A 15,516-nucleotide genomic window follows, 5' to 3' on the forward strand; every position below is an offset into this window, starting at 1 on the left:
TCAACCGTAACAAAAGAAAACTTTTTATAAAAGCATCTTGGGTATTTTTAATATGGGAACAGAGGCTTGTTAGGGATCCATGTGTGGTTCCAAAGATTAAAATGTGATAAACAACCTTTTTAGTGTTCTTACAGGATAGGCTTTCCATGTTTGTCTTTCAAAAACATATTTTCCGTCACTCCTTTTGACATACAAGACTGCAATTTCCCCTAACACATAAACTGAGGTATTTTACCAGCATAGCATTTTAAATAATACATTAAAATGATGTAAATAGGATTATTATAATGGCTTATAAAACCATAATTTCACCCATTTAGTAAATGAGGGTTGCGGTAGAATATAATATGATGCAATGATTATATAGCAGAAACTGACTGAAAATATCTCTGGAAGAGAGGTCAATATAACTTGTGTATTTAACACTCTTTACTCGCCCATGCAGGTGGTTTTGTTATGCAAGGTGTACGTCACCTTTATGACAGGTGTATGACCTGCTGATGATAGAATTAAAGGTTATCTAATACATTCGTTGTGTTTGTGGTCTTAACCTCTAACCCCTGGGTGACTGCAGATTTCAGACGTGAACCCAGATGATGCTGAGCACAGGAGGGCTCTCACTTTCTCTCTCTTGATCTCCACCCACTCATTCACTCAGCATATCTCCCACGTCAAAAAGATCTCACTCATCATGTTCTTTCAAATGAGTTTTAAGTGCATCGACATAACACCCTTGAGTCTGTTAGATCAGTCAGGGATAGATTTATTCCCTGCAGGAATCCAAACCTATTTTAATGAAAATATTTTGGCACGAGTTCATGTGTTTGGCCGTTGAGTCAGGTCTCAGTTCTTGGATTTGCTCTGCCCGCTTTGACTGCCCACACTAGATGGACGCAGATGATAGGAGTATTGCTTCGCCTGACTCAAAGAGTCCGCCATGTTCACACACCCGACGGCATTCACTGAGGATAAAAACAAATCTGTGTGTTACACATACAGTTATGCATTTACCACAAGCTTCTTTCCGAAGCGACTATGATTTTATCGGATTGCGTGTTTCCTTTAGAGCAGTATTTCTCAACAGGGGGACCTTGGCCCACAATGGGGTCCAGCTGATTTCAAAGGGGCCCTCAAGATGATCAATAATTTAAAATGAAGACAAAATGAGCACCGAAATACATTTAAAAAAAATTATTGTTTGGCCATTTATATTACGAATAAACATTTTTTCAGTTAATGTCAAGCTCTAATATATTTTATGAGTTTTGTAACTGGGAGGGGGGACGGCATTGAAAATGATCGAGTACAGTGGGGGACATAAGAGATAAAAAGGTTGAGAGCCCCTGCTTTAGAGCCCCTGCGATTAATCGCATCCAGAATAGAAGTTGCGTACTTCGCATATTAATTTCGTATTTATAAACATGTACACAAACATGTGTATATATATATATATATATATATAAATGAAATATTTCATGTATATTTTCTATATTTCTTAAATATATGCATGTATGTGTATATTTTTATAAAAACAAAGTTTTACGCACAATACAGACATATTTTATGTAAACACAAACTTTCTTTCTGGATGCGAATAATCAAGATTAATCTTTTGATAGCCCTAGTTACCTTGAAATCAAATCAGTTGCTTTCGTGTTGCTAATGCTGCGTTTGATTGTGCTACAGAAATGCACAGATTTTAAACCGTGATGTGTGTGTGTAAAAATACTCACATTGTTTGTTTGTTTTGAATGACAGATCCAGCAGTAGTTGGCTTTGGCTCTGTGTTCTGAGCGCAGCGGCCCGTAAAGACTGCCCCCTTTTGGCTGAGGCTCCACCTATACCACATAAAACATGATTTGTGATACTTATTTGTCGTCAGAGTTAAATAGATATCTCTGCATTAACGTCATAAGTTGTGGTTAAAATAACAAAGTCTTGACAGTTTGGTTTGGTATCAAACGTGCAGGTGTTTGAGCACATGTCCGTCTGGCAGCATTGCGGAGGTGGGGGGGTTGGACGAAGTGTGGGAGACAGCTCGACATTCCCCCTGACAGCAATGAACTTTTCAAAGCGCCGTGACTGCCGGGGTGGAGCGGGGAGGGGAACAAGTCTCTGTGTGTGTATGTGTGTGTTTGAGAATTTAGAGTGTCTGCCCGGCGCACCCATCATCACCTGTTCATGTCTACTGAAGGTCAGTAGCGTTAACTGGGTCGAAACTCCACCTTATCAACAGATATGAAAAGGGGAGTGAAATTGTCTCTGTGTGGAAAAGCCACGCCCCTTTTAATAAAAAATGTAGTTCTGCACTGTTTATGCTTTAGATGTACATGATGCCTGAAATGATGTGGCTTCTTTGATGAAGGGATGACATTTCTTTCATCGTTTAATCATCTTCATTTCATTTGAAACCTTTATGACTTTCTTCTGCAGACCACAAAAGAAGATAGTTTGGTATGTTGGTAAGCACAAAACATTGGTCCTTATTGACTTCCATTGTTTTGACAAAAAACCACATAGACGTTTCTTAAAACATCTTTTGTGTTTTACAGAAGAAAACAAAGCATACAGGTTTTGAATCACATAATCACATCATTTTCAGGTGAACTGTCCCTTTAAGAGAGTTGTGCTGTCTCTTTTCTAAGTGACTGAAAGGGATATTTGCATCATGGTAAACAATAAAGGGCTAATAGAACAACAAAGCTGCCAGTAGGAACTTTAACAACAACCTCAGAAACTCACCATAAATATTTTGAAGCACTGAGCTCTTTTTTCCTGTGCACCGGATGGGAGGAGCCTGAACTTCACAAACGGTTGTAAGGCGGGTGTTGTCATGATAAGGCCACTCCCATAACAACTGAATCAGCAGGGCAGTGACTTCAGTTGGCTCCACCCCTTTCACGGTCTTGAACAGTAATTTATGAAGACGACCCCGAATACAAGACCTGAAGAGAAAACGAAATTTTTTGACTGCAAACACACCCGTCAATGCAGCAATAGTAGGCTTATATGAAAACATGTAGCTCCATATTTCGATTTTTTTCTTGCCATAAATTATTATCATTATTCACACCTTATGTGCGTTAATGGGTTTTGCAAATACCTATGAAAAGTAATTTTTTAAATGTATACAAAGCCCTTTATAACTTTGACAACACATTACTTAATCATGTTAAAACTAAAGTGTTTTTTTTCCATTTCCTGAAAAATAACAAATTTGGACATCTGAGGTTTCAGAAGGACGTGATGTATAATCCCCATTCCTGAAGCTTTAAGACTGTAGGAACTTAGTTTGTACAAAACGTAAAGAATGCACAGCACCTATTAATAATTCACATTAATAATACCTTTTAAACAGTATGTGTGTGTTTGATATTAGGGCTCTGAATCCTATTATTTAGAAGAAGAAAAAAACGTTTAAAAGCACTCATGAACTTTTAGCCTCCCTGCACACACACGCAAATAAATAAAAGGCCTATTCGGGTGACCTCCCCCTTAGAGGTGTTGATGTGATGGTGGGCAAAAAGCCCATGCCACAGCTCAAAGAAGCACATGTGGGAAACATATGAGCAAGCACCAAAGGAATCTGCCAATTTTTTGCCTTCTCTGCACTTATTTTAAGAGGAATCTTGTGGCGAAAGCAGAAGCAAAATGAAAAAATATGAGTACCTCCTCCATGCTCTCTGAATCACCCTGGCTGCTTGATGTCTACTTTGAACACTCTCTCTCCTCTTTTCCTTCTCTTTGTCCACTTGTTTTCTTTTTGCTCTTCCTTTTTCTTTCTCCACCCCTGAAAGTTTCTCCTTCTCCCTGTCATTCACTCTCTCCCCCTCTGTCCTCATTCTTTTATCCTTTTCCCTTTCCAGCCGTTTATCTGCCTCTCTCTCCGATTTTCGTTCCTTTTGTCGTGTACCAGAAACTCTTTCTGAGCCGGAGATGTTGGATCGCTGGGTCCCTGCAGATTGAGGTGCTGGCTTGTGTCCTTGGGATGGTGATCTATAATGGCCATCTGCTGCTTGATTTGAACCGACTGTTAAAACTGGAGAAGATTCAGATAGTGAGTGGGACCCTGTGGTCCTGGGTCTGGTGTGTATGGCTGGTTTAAGGGTTGTTGTGGTCTCCATGTGGTTCGATGGTCCGTGGGTCCCAGTGTGAACTGGTTTGGCACTGCTTGGGCAGCTGGAGCCAGCGGGCCATCGGTGGCCATACATGGAGCCACATTCCACTGACGGACATGTGTCCGTCACACAAGTTTCATCTAGGGTACCTAAAGACTTCTTGCTCAGTGGGGTCACTATGAGGTCATAAGTCATTGAGGGAAGAGAAGACTCAGATTTTTTGGCATCTCTCATCCTGCGCTCTGTAGGAGAAACAATATGAAAGAACGGGTTACAAATGTATTTATGTTTATATAAATAATTTACATTATAATGGTCCTCATCTCATACACTCACCGGTTCTATGTTGTTTCTCTCTCCTGCTCTGTGATTGGCTGTTATGAGCACCGGAGCTTTTCCTGTGTTTGTGTCCTTTAACCGCTATTGAATCTTTCACCTCAACACTCCGCTCTTCATCTACATCCAATGACAGAGTTTCCACTCTGGCAGTGGCCAATGAGATCTGCCGTTTCTGTTTTGCTCCAGCCAATGACAGCTGCTGCTCAGCCTCACGCCTGCGCTCCTCCTCTCTCTTCCTAGAGAAACAAAAACTTTTAGTCAAGGAGTTGCTTAAAATGACTGTCATTAAAAATATTCCAATAACATTCTTATTTTAATAATAATAAATTATTCATATAAAAGTAACAAACAATTTTTAATTCTAAAAGCAAAGCGCTTGTATTAAATATTTGCATGGCCTTTGTTGTTCATTAAACTGCTGCTTTTACAGAAGTTGTATCTTTGGGTAGTTGACAATATACCATACATCTGTCCAATGGTGTAATATAGCAAACATTTTGAAAACAAACTGTTAATAATATATTAGTTTATATTATGAATACAAAATAGTATAAGATAATCTTAGTAATAGTAATATATCTTCATTTAAAAAAAAAATAGTTTTGCAATATACATTTACGGTATATTTGTCAGCTACCCATACAACATAGCCAGGTATTTTATCCTTTTAAGAACAGCCTGTCTCGAACACCATAATCGCAGACGGAGTGGAGTCATATAAGAAATGACACATTTATGCCATAAATCATTATTATTAGTCAAAATTTATGTTATTTAACCTTTATAAGGTTTTGCTAATATCTAACCAATAAAAAGTATTGAAGTGTTTGTCAAATTTGACAACAATTTAAAAAGTACAGTCCATTTTCTAGACACAGCAAGTTTGGACATCAGATGTTTTGGAAGGACAGTGATGATATAAAAACAAAAAAAACATTTAAAAAAAACATTTAGCCCACAAGAATGTAAAATATCTCTCCAACTGAAAAAGAAGCTTTGAATAAAGACCTCACAAAAATGTTGCAGAAATCACACGTTAAAGTCACAAAGTATCAATATACAGTTTTAATATACATGGTTACTTTCTTTCTTTCTTACAGGTCTAAATCTGACATTAAAAACGACAATCTGTAACTTCTTTTGGTTAAAAATAACCAAAAATAGGTTATTGAACAAGTACATAAAACTACTCTTTAATCCAAACTGTCGCATTACCATGATTCACAACCGAAAGCCTATTATAATCATTTATAAATTGAGCTTTCGGGTTGGATTTTTTTTCACAAAATTACAAAACACACACAAGATAGGTCTATAAAGTATCCTGCAATTTTATGATTCAAACAGATATGGTGATAAAGAGGCAAATGTTATGGAAAGCTGAATTAAATGTATATTTCCGAGGCAAAACTAAATTTCCCCATGTCCTAACTGAATATGAATTTCTTCTTGATAGAAGCCTCTTATTCACATGCAGCCGAGGGATAACGGAAGCTAGATATTATCGTTAATAGCACTCTCAATATGGATATTTCTCTTAAACAAACGCATCAATTCGCTTAAGAAGACCTTTGTTAAGACCAGAGAGCAAACCATTCTTTGATCGATGCACTTTATGGAACTTCAAAAAATTGCCCATTCTACCGCTTGGAAGTAAAATGATATGTGGTATTATAACTCTAACTGCATTATCCATAAAAAAGAAAGTCATATACACATGAACACCTTTGGATATCATAATGCAAAAAAGAACGAACAGACAGATAGATTATGAGCAAAATAACTGATTGGCAGACAATGCAAACAAGTTTAAATGAAAAGAATGTGTGTTAATGTGGATTACGCAGATGCTGAGGAAAGGTATGTGTTCATTTATCCCGAGAGCTGACAGACTCTAAATGTCAAGCTGTTGAGCAGCTGAGCTTTGGCCAATTAACAGAAAATGAGGAAGGCTCTCTCTCTCCCTCTCTCTCTCTCTCATCTGTTTCCATTATTGACAGCAAGAAATTGATGCTCATATTCCTCAGCAAGCAGGTAGATAGATGAGCTGCTACTGAGCAAACACACATAATTAAACAACACATATTATATTCATGCAAACATTCCGTGTCAGCTGTGCTGAGTATCTGAGATCGCTCTCGCAAATCTGATGCCACATCAATCAGCGCTTGGTTTGAACAGGGGTTAAACTGGACACCATTCAAACACCTTCCATTCTGATCTTCATTTGTTCATGAGATCCATTTTCTGTATGCTCCAGTCTAGTTTTGTCCGATACAGTACACACGTTCCATCTTAACTCACTTCAAACCCCTAAAAGTTTATTACAACATACGTGTTTCGTGCATGTGTGTTTACTCACTTAGCAGCGTCCTTGCGCAGCTGTTCGTGTCTCATGAGGAGCTTCTTGCGTTCTCTGAAGGCCCGCCGGACCTTGTAGCCCTTGTATAGAGCCTGGATTAATGAGGCGGCAATATCCTGGATGGCGGCGATGGACAGAGCTCCATGCTCCAGTAGAAACTGCGTCAGTTCTTGATCTTCCCCTAGAAGGGCGTAGTCTAGAGGAGTGTACCTATATACATAGTGCTTATATTAAACAGCCATTCACAAACACTAAATTATCATGCGTTTGTGAGTGCTTGTTACCTCTCCTCAGTATGCTCCATGTGGTTTGGGAAAGCTCCGCATCCCAGGAGCAGCTTCACGGCATCAAGATAACCATTATTACAGGACCAATGGAGAGCAGTTCTTCCCTTTTAAAATATACACAAAGTTCAAATTAGGCTGGGCTTAAAGTCATGGGTGGCTGAGTTTGCTTTGGAATCATACCTCCTTGTCCTGGATATTAGGGTCAGCATCGTGTTGGATAAGCAAAGCCATGCAGTTGATGTAGCCGGCATACGCCGCACACTGTAAAGGAGTACGTCCAGCGTGGTCCTGCAGATTCGGACTGATGCCGTTCTCCATCAGCAGATCACACACCTCCGCATTACCACCAAGAGCCGCCCAGTGCAGCGCAGAGTGACCGTCTATATCCACCAGATCAACACGTGCCCCTCCTGAGCAAAAGCCTAGATAAAAACCAAGCTTACCATAAACACTTTGAACTGACTCCAAACATTCAGTTTTTCCAGGTGTTGCTTGACAAACCTTTGATGAGTGTGAGGATGACGTCTCGATGGCCCATCTCGCAAGCACGAAACAGAGGCGTGTGTTTCATTACGTCCAGCGGGTCCACCATGGCTCCATTGTCTAGCAACAACCGTACAGTCGACACATGACCTGAGAGCGCGGCAGCATGAAGCGCTACACACAAAGACAAAGAGGAGACGTATCCGTCATTCCTACCTTCATCAGGTAGAACAACGACTAGGCATTTCCGGAATAAATTGTGGATGTAAAATTTTCAGTGAAATCTTAAAATACGAATTCTCAGAGAATGTACACTCCTTAAATATTTAAGATGACGGAAACATACATAAGTAATGGATGTGACAAAAAAGGACACGAAGTTGACATTGGCATGGAATAGCCCTAAATTAGATAGCCTATTAAACTCTTTCTTATCACTCGGAAATGTTATGGAAAATGTCACATCTGTGTGTGTGTGTGACTCTTCCACACCTGTTCCACCATACTTATCAGTCATGTTGATGTCCAGGTCTTTTTTTAGGTCCAACATAATCTTGATGACATCATCGCTGCCCTTCCCAGCAGCCCACATGAAAGCTGTTCGTCCCTCCAGATCAGGCTCATCCCGCACTGAGTGATGTTTCAGAAACACTGCAACTGTATCCTAAACAACCGACACACGTATAAAAACAGCTGAAAGAAATCCAATGTGTAACCCATGCAATCAAATGAGAAAATGTTTTACAAAGCGCACACACAAAAAAACAATGACAAAAGTCTTACAGCATAGTTGCTCTGAGCACCATAATGCAAAGGTGTTGCTCCCTGACTGTCTGATGGAATCATCCCAGACTTGTTTCTCTCCAACAGGAGGTGGACAATCTTTGCGTGACCTACACAAACACACAACATGTATTCCTGAATACAGAAGTTGAACTTTAAAACAGTGGTGCTTTAAAAGCCATTTGTGTACCCAGCAGCGCTGCCCAGTGCAGTGGTGTTCTGAACAGGTTGTCGTAGGCCGTCACGCTGCAGCCCTCATAAGACGTCAACACTTCAACCACTGCTTCATTCCCATCAGCCACTGCAAAGTGCAGAGGGGTCCGGCCTTCATAGTCCTGCCAGTTCAGCAGAGATTCTGTGGGAGCCGCATCCTGCCATACAGAGAAATGGTGGCGTTGAGGCCGTAAATAAATCAACTGGTTTTAATACATGTAGACAGTTTCAGTGGCAACAACATAAACAAATGTTATGTGGCCCAAACTTAACTTCCGGTAGACCTCGGCAAAGAATCAATGTTATAAATGTTGAGTACATTTAATTTTTTTACAAATTATAAATTAATTTATAAATGAATAAACTAAATTAAATATACAATAAATTGTTATATTACAACCAAAAACACAGACTGCCAGTTAACTTGAGGCCAGGCGTATGCGTCCAATAAAACCGTCAATATTTGCACTAGAGACTCACCAGGATACAGCGCACAGTACGGGTGGCATTGGGGTTTTTATTATGTGCTGCCCAGTGTAATGGGATCTTGCCCTCGCTGTCCGGTATTCCAATGTTTGAATCATGCTTGATCAGCAGCTTAACATGCTCGGGGTGATTATAGAACGCGCTCCAATGCAGAGCTGTTTGCTGGAGAAAGAACAGCAGTGAACAAATATGCAGAAATGGATGCAACCACCCTTCATTACCCCAAAATAAATAATTGATTCACCCTCAAACAAGTAAATCTCTACTGTAGAACACGAAAGTGATATTTTTGAGAAATGTCTCAGCGGTTTTATTTCCATACAATGGAAGTTAAGGGGGCCAATGTTATTTGATTACCATATTTCTCCAAAATATCTTCCTTGGTGTTCTGCAGATCAAACGTCATAAAGGTTTGAAATGACGTGAGGGTGAATAAATAATAAAGAAAGTTTCAATTTAAACTCAAGGATAAGCCAATGTGGAGAGTGAGGTCTGAAGGTGAACATGAAGAATTTAGTTATTTTCAGCATCTAGACACAAAACTAGGCCCATCACGAGAAATCACGATTGTACTTATCAAATTATTACAAAAACAAACAAACAGATAAGAGCCTGCAAACAAAACTACCTTTTCTGTCTCCATGAGTGGAGACACACACACACACACACACGCAATGATTTAAAACAGGAGCCTTGATAACCCTGGTAGCTGTGCGCAGTTTGTCTGTGGAATGAGATTTTAAATGACGGCATATCTAAAGAGTCGCTGTGTGTGCGTAGATCATCGGAAAGTAAACCAGAGTGAATGTTTACAGTAATTGGAGCCAAAGTGAATAAAGCTGCATGTGGTCTGGTAATCTGCTACAGTTGATAGCAGTATTTCCCAGGAAAGCACAGGGCCCACATACATACCTTCTTAACCTCTTTCACTTTGTGCATTTTCTCATCAAGGTTATTTCTAGAAATCCTATACACTACAAACCAAAAGACTAGATCTTACTGTCTATAGCACCGAATATTAAAATTCAGATCTGTTGTAAGTTTTTATTTACCTTGTCAGAATTTGGTGTTTGCTGTATTTTTTACCTATATCATGAATATATTATAGTATATTTCTAATCAGCGACGAGGTTCGCACTATGATCTTACGTTTGTTATGGGACAAGTCTGTGGCACGCAGCGATTGTGCGATCACGACACACAAATGAGGTTAACATCGCGATGAGACTCTGAGCCTACTAGGCGCCTGGCAAGCTCTTGTAGCAGCGCTGAGAAAATAACTTTTATTAGACAATTTAAACAGAGCTCATATCCTCCAGTGAAACATCTGAGGGTGCGGAGACCCCCTGCTGCTTTACGGCATATATATATATCCAACCACAAACACACAAGCACACACAATCTAACCTCACATTCACCCCATTCCCACCCGTACCGTCTGAGGGGGCCACGGAAGAGTCAGATGTATGTATCTTGTACCTTATTTCTGTCCTGTGTGTCCACCTCACCAGGTGCCATGTGTTTGAGGAGCAGAGACAGGGGCTTGGGACTGGAGTGACGGGTTGCAAGGTGAAGCGGAGTCATTTCTTCCAGATCCTTCAACCGCCAATCAGCATGACGTGACAGCAGCAGTTTCATGAATCGCACATTTCCCTGAAAATAACAATAGTAGATGCAGCAACAAAATACACAACCGTGGCCCAAACTTAACTTCGGGTAGACCTCCGGCAAAAAAATCAATAACGGTTGAGTAGGTTTTATTTAATTTAATACAAGGAATATACAATTAAATATTAATATAAATGAATATTGATATAGATTAGTTCTAAAATAAATTGTAATATAGCCAAACACAGACCGGAAGTTTACTTTGGTGCCTCCGATAATACTGTCTATCCTCTTATTTTAAAAAACGTTAAGTGGAACTACAGGTAATTTTACATAAGACAGAGTCCGAATTTTGCTTGAACAAACTTGAACTTTGCTACGCAGCGAAATGCAAAATATCTTCGCATGGTTTTGTTTCCGGTCTGTCGCATTCTCATGCGGATGAATGGAAGTCAATGGAACGAAAAGTCAAGTGTGACCACGGCTTTACAAAGACAGAATATAAAGAGAGAGTGTGGCAGATGATTTCGTAACAGCTTGATAACAGTATAGTATGTACTGATTTTCTAGCCATGGTGCTAAATGCAAGAAGACCATATCTCAACATTTGGGTAATATTACCAAAATCCGGGTCTTCTGTGGTTTTGTGTTCATACAATGAAAGTCAATGGGGGGGGGCAATGGTCACTAACATTCTTTTAAATATGTTATTTTGTGTTGTGAAGAAAATAAAAAAAATGTACTATGTGTGTATTGACATGAGGGTGAGGAAATTATAAAATAATTTTCATTTTTAGACGAACTATCCCAGTCCTTGTTTAGAAAAATCTATCTGGTGGTAACCAATATTATGGTGCAATTTTCCAATTTATAAGACAATAAACTTCAAAAGTGTATATCAGCTAAAAGTGATTAAAAGTGATAATAATTTTACCAATGCTTACAAATACAATAATATATGCAGTCAAAGCTAATGCATACTTAAAACTCTCGTAACAAACCATTTTGATTTCATTGGACCCTACGCCTTCTATCAGCAGAAAACAAAATGCAGATTTTATATCTGGATTTTACAAAAACTGTGTCAATTCTGTCAATTACGTTAAGTGTCTCGCAGGGGACGTTCATCGTTGTGCCACAGTTTGAGGTTGAGGCAGCTGTTTATCCATCTAAGAGTCTGAATGTGGCTATGAGTGAATGGCCCTCCCGTCTCATCAAGAATCCTCCCAGGCCTCCTTAGCTCCCGTGTAAAACATTCTGGGGAGAACCCTTGTGTGTGTGCGCGTGTGTGTCAGTGTTCTCAGTCTCTATTCCCAGCCCAATTAGAGTGTTAATCCCTGAGCTACAGCTCTTATTGATCTAGATGTCAGAGTGTTACCCATCAATCCATTCTCTCCCCGTCTTCCTCTCCTCATCCTCAACTGCTCTCTTCTCATTCTCTGCCCATCCTCAACTAGTCTCCTGTCCTCATCCTCCACTCTTCATGTCTCCTCATCCTCTCTCCTATTCTCTCTTCATCTTCCTCTTCTAACCTCAACATTCTCTCCTCGTTCACATCCTCAAGTTTAAGCCAAATCAACAAACGTTGTCATATTTAAATCTCAGAGAGAAATGTGACTGTCAGATACACTAGAGGGCAGTAAACGCTAACAACACAAGGTCAGAGGAAGACGGGTGAGTGTGTTTCACCTTCTGTGCAGCCAGGTGCAGTGCGGTTCTCTGACTGTGGTCAGTCTTGTTGACAGCGGCACCGGTCTTAAGCAGAACTTCAGCACAATCCAAGCGGTCAGCAAGCACACAGTACATGAGAGGAGTCCGTCCAAACTGATCCTCACTGTCCCACAAACGTGGCTCCGCTGGAGACAACCATACTCAAATAAGTCACAATGTTAGTTTACCCAAAATGTTGTCTGTCCAAATCTGAAAAATGAGGGGTGTAAATGTTTTGCTTTCATGTATGGGCATCATACCTGTGATCAGTTTCTGCAGGGTATTCTTATCTCCATTCACAGCGGCAGCATGGACCTGGGATGGATTCTGGGGGAGCACCATCGCCTGGTGCGAAAACACACATCGGCAGTCACGCAACAAGTTCGGTCATGAGTTATTTTAATTACTTATAAAGCCTTAAACGGTTTAGCACCTACATAACAGAGCTTCTATCACTCTACAACCCATCATGCTCTCTAAGATCTCAAAACACTTTTGATAACACCAAGAATAACAAAACCCCCACCAATGAGCGTAGAGCTTTCTCACACGTAACACCTTGACTCTGGAATAGCCTTCCCGGTATTATTCGGAGGTCAGACACACTCTTCCAATTCATGTCTGGATTAAAGACATATCTTTTCAGCCAAGCATTCACATAATATGCAAAAATATTAAAATAATAATTAACAGCAGCTTCTGCGAGAGCCTGCGGACTGACTGACCATCCCAGCTCCCGGACAGAAATTCCCCCAGTACAGTAGAGTAAAAAAGACTACTTGTTGTCACATTAATGCTAAACAGAATTAACAATATTAACTATTTGATGCTAACATCAAATGACAACATGCGTGTGCAGCTATAACTTCAAACTGCTATTACTACCTAACCTGCTTATAACATTCCTATGTTGTCTGATATCGGTCACAAAATGAGACCTAAACAGTTTCAACAAATGTAATTTCCTAAATCACAATTAATAAGCTCTCTTTGTTATACGTAAACATTTACTCAGTAACTTTTAATCAAAGTCACTGAGTGCAGCTGTGACACGTCAGAGGGGACCTGGCCCTCCCGGCTGAGACTGGTTCCTCGCAAGGTTTTTCCTCCATTCCTTTATCATTGGAGTTTGGGTTCCTTGTCACAGGGTCGTTTTGGCTTGCTCACCAGGAGACTGCTATATTAGATTAGCTTAAAGGTTCTTCAAATTCCGTTAACATTGCTTTATTAGAATTATCTTACTTGTTCTTCAAACACCGTGCACTGTGGTGTGTTTTACCTTTTGTGTGGTTTCTGTTTTTCTTATTTTCTCCTGTAAAGCTGCTTTGGAACAATGCACATTGTGAAAAGCGCTTTATAAATTGAATTGAATGAACAGATCATCAAGCTTCCACGCTAAAACAACCTAAGTGCTCTTTTTTAATTAAGTGTGAATGGTGTCCAAACTAACAATCACGTCCGTTCACAGAGGCTCAGCTGGAATTCTGGGTAATCCTTAGACAGGAAGTAGCAAGAAGGGGGCAAATCCCCACTGGGACACACCCTGCTCAACTCATCTCTTATTCATGCTCATCAATATTGCAAGAGCTTAAAAAAAATCAATTACATAAACAGATACGTGTTAAATGTGCATGTGAGCAGTTAAAGAGACAGTTCAAAAAAAAAATCTGTCATCATTTACTCACCCTCAGGCTGATACAAACCCGTATAAATGTATTTGTTCTGTGCAATACAGAGGAAGATATTTGGAAGAATGTCAGTAACAGCTCTCATCCCCCATTTACTGCCAATAAATCCTGTAGGAGTCAATGGGGGATGAGATTTGTTTGGTTCCTGACATTCTTCCAAATAGCTTCCTTTGTGTTCAGCAGAACAAAGAAATGTATACAGGTTTTGAACAATCCGAATATGCATTTTTGGGTAAACTGTCCCTTTAAGAAACTATACAAAATATCGCACATACTACATTTTCTTCTCAATGGCTGCATTTCCCATTCATTCAGGCTTTTTTCTTAACTATTCTTTCTCTCTCTCACACACACACACAACTAATTTAAGCCTCTGTTCTCACGCACCTCATGAGAGGGTAATTGGGGTTAGTTAATGCAGACTCATAAAACTACTAAGAGTTACAACTACTCCAGTAGCATGTGTGTTTGTGTGTGTATCTTCTGATTAAAGCCTATAAATGCTCTCTGATACACTGTAATTCAGATTTATGTGACTGTGTACTTAAACTAAGGAAATCAGACATCACAGAAACACACAGTCTGCTTTTTGGATTCCCAACTTGGAAAAAGACAGCAGGGGTACATTGTTTGAGAAAGGTGTGCGCACTGAGTGTTCTGTACGTATACATCTGAGCGTGTCGCGTCCGACCACGGGTTAGGAGTGTGAGCGAGTGATCGCGTGGGAAGTGATTTTCCGTGACAGAAGGTTTTTATGGAGGCTTCGCTCATATCGACCACAAGCTTTCCTCCCTTTACTACAGACTAGTATGAACACATACATGCAGACGCACACGCTGAGGCTTAATAACAAAATTGCCTGGCATATAAATCAAAGCCTTCTCTCAAATACACGAAACAAAGGTTTTAGTTTTGTTTTAAAGAGAAGACAGTTATTTACAACATGCAGATTAAACGTTAAAAAAGTAAGAAAGTTTTGTGGCATTAATTTAATTGATAATCATATTAAGCATGCTAATTTTGTCTAATATAATAATAAAAATCTTTGTATTATTTCAGCTTCAAATTCAAGTGTAAATTAGGTAATAATTTAATTTATAACAATCGAGATTTTAGTAATCCCAAAATATATAAAAGCATATGTTATATTAATATATATTAGTTAAATTGTTCAATTTTATAGAAATAGGTGATAAGTAACTTTTTTTGTTACAGACAAAGGTCAATTACAAGCATTATGTGAACAAAACAAAACACACTGATCGCTGATTTAGACACACTTTCCCACTCAAAGTCTGGAACGCATTAAGCATTTGTGCAATCTGAACAAGACCGAGAACACTTCAACTTCAATGTGAGTGTGTGCGTGCGTGTGGGGGGGGGTCAAACATCCAGCCTGTCTAGCCCAGCCAAATGATCCCCCACCAGCATCTTACTGA

The 15,516-nt window shown here is 39.6% G+C and overlaps 1 protein-coding gene across 5 annotated transcripts in view; it reads right to left on the bottom strand.

The window, feature by feature from the left end:
* Window positions 1-26: 26 nt before the first annotated feature.
* invs (inversin) overlaps window positions 27-15,516 on the bottom strand; it is a 21,704-nt gene continuing 6,214 nt past the window's right edge. For 4 of the 5 annotated variants that reach the window (XM_079469712.1, XM_079469710.1, XM_079469709.1 and 1 more), the window contains exons 3-18: window positions 12,650-12,734; window positions 12,369-12,535; window positions 10,551-10,724; window positions 9,066-9,233; window positions 8,563-8,743; window positions 8,373-8,482; window positions 8,082-8,253; window positions 7,608-7,763; window positions 7,287-7,528; window positions 7,104-7,210; window positions 6,820-7,029; window positions 4,455-4,693; window positions 3,670-4,360; window positions 2,743-2,945; window positions 1,734-1,838; window positions 27-962 (exon numbers count right to left, since the gene is read on the bottom strand). In XM_079469712.1, the coding sequence (XP_079325838.1) occupies window positions 844-962; window positions 1,734-1,838; window positions 2,743-2,945; window positions 3,670-4,360; window positions 4,455-4,693; window positions 6,820-7,029; window positions 7,104-7,210; window positions 7,287-7,528; window positions 7,608-7,763; window positions 8,082-8,253; window positions 8,373-8,482; window positions 8,563-8,743; window positions 9,066-9,233; window positions 10,551-10,724; window positions 12,369-12,535; window positions 12,650-12,734 (3,129 nt within the window). In that variant the 3' untranslated portion in view covers window positions 27-843. The remainder of the gene's footprint in view (window positions 963-1,733; window positions 1,839-2,742; window positions 2,946-3,669; window positions 4,361-4,454; window positions 4,694-6,819; window positions 7,030-7,103; window positions 7,211-7,286; window positions 7,529-7,607; window positions 7,764-8,081; window positions 8,254-8,372; window positions 8,483-8,562; window positions 8,744-9,065; window positions 9,234-10,550; window positions 10,725-12,368; window positions 12,536-12,649; window positions 12,735-15,516) is intronic. The other variant, XM_079469713.1, reaches the window with a different exon arrangement.

The sequence above is a fragment of the Barbatula barbatula genome (assembly GCF_947034865.1).
Source record: "Barbatula barbatula genome assembly, chromosome: 12".
Classification (NCBI taxonomy): Eukaryota; Metazoa; Chordata; class Actinopteri; order Cypriniformes; family Nemacheilidae; genus Barbatula; species Barbatula barbatula.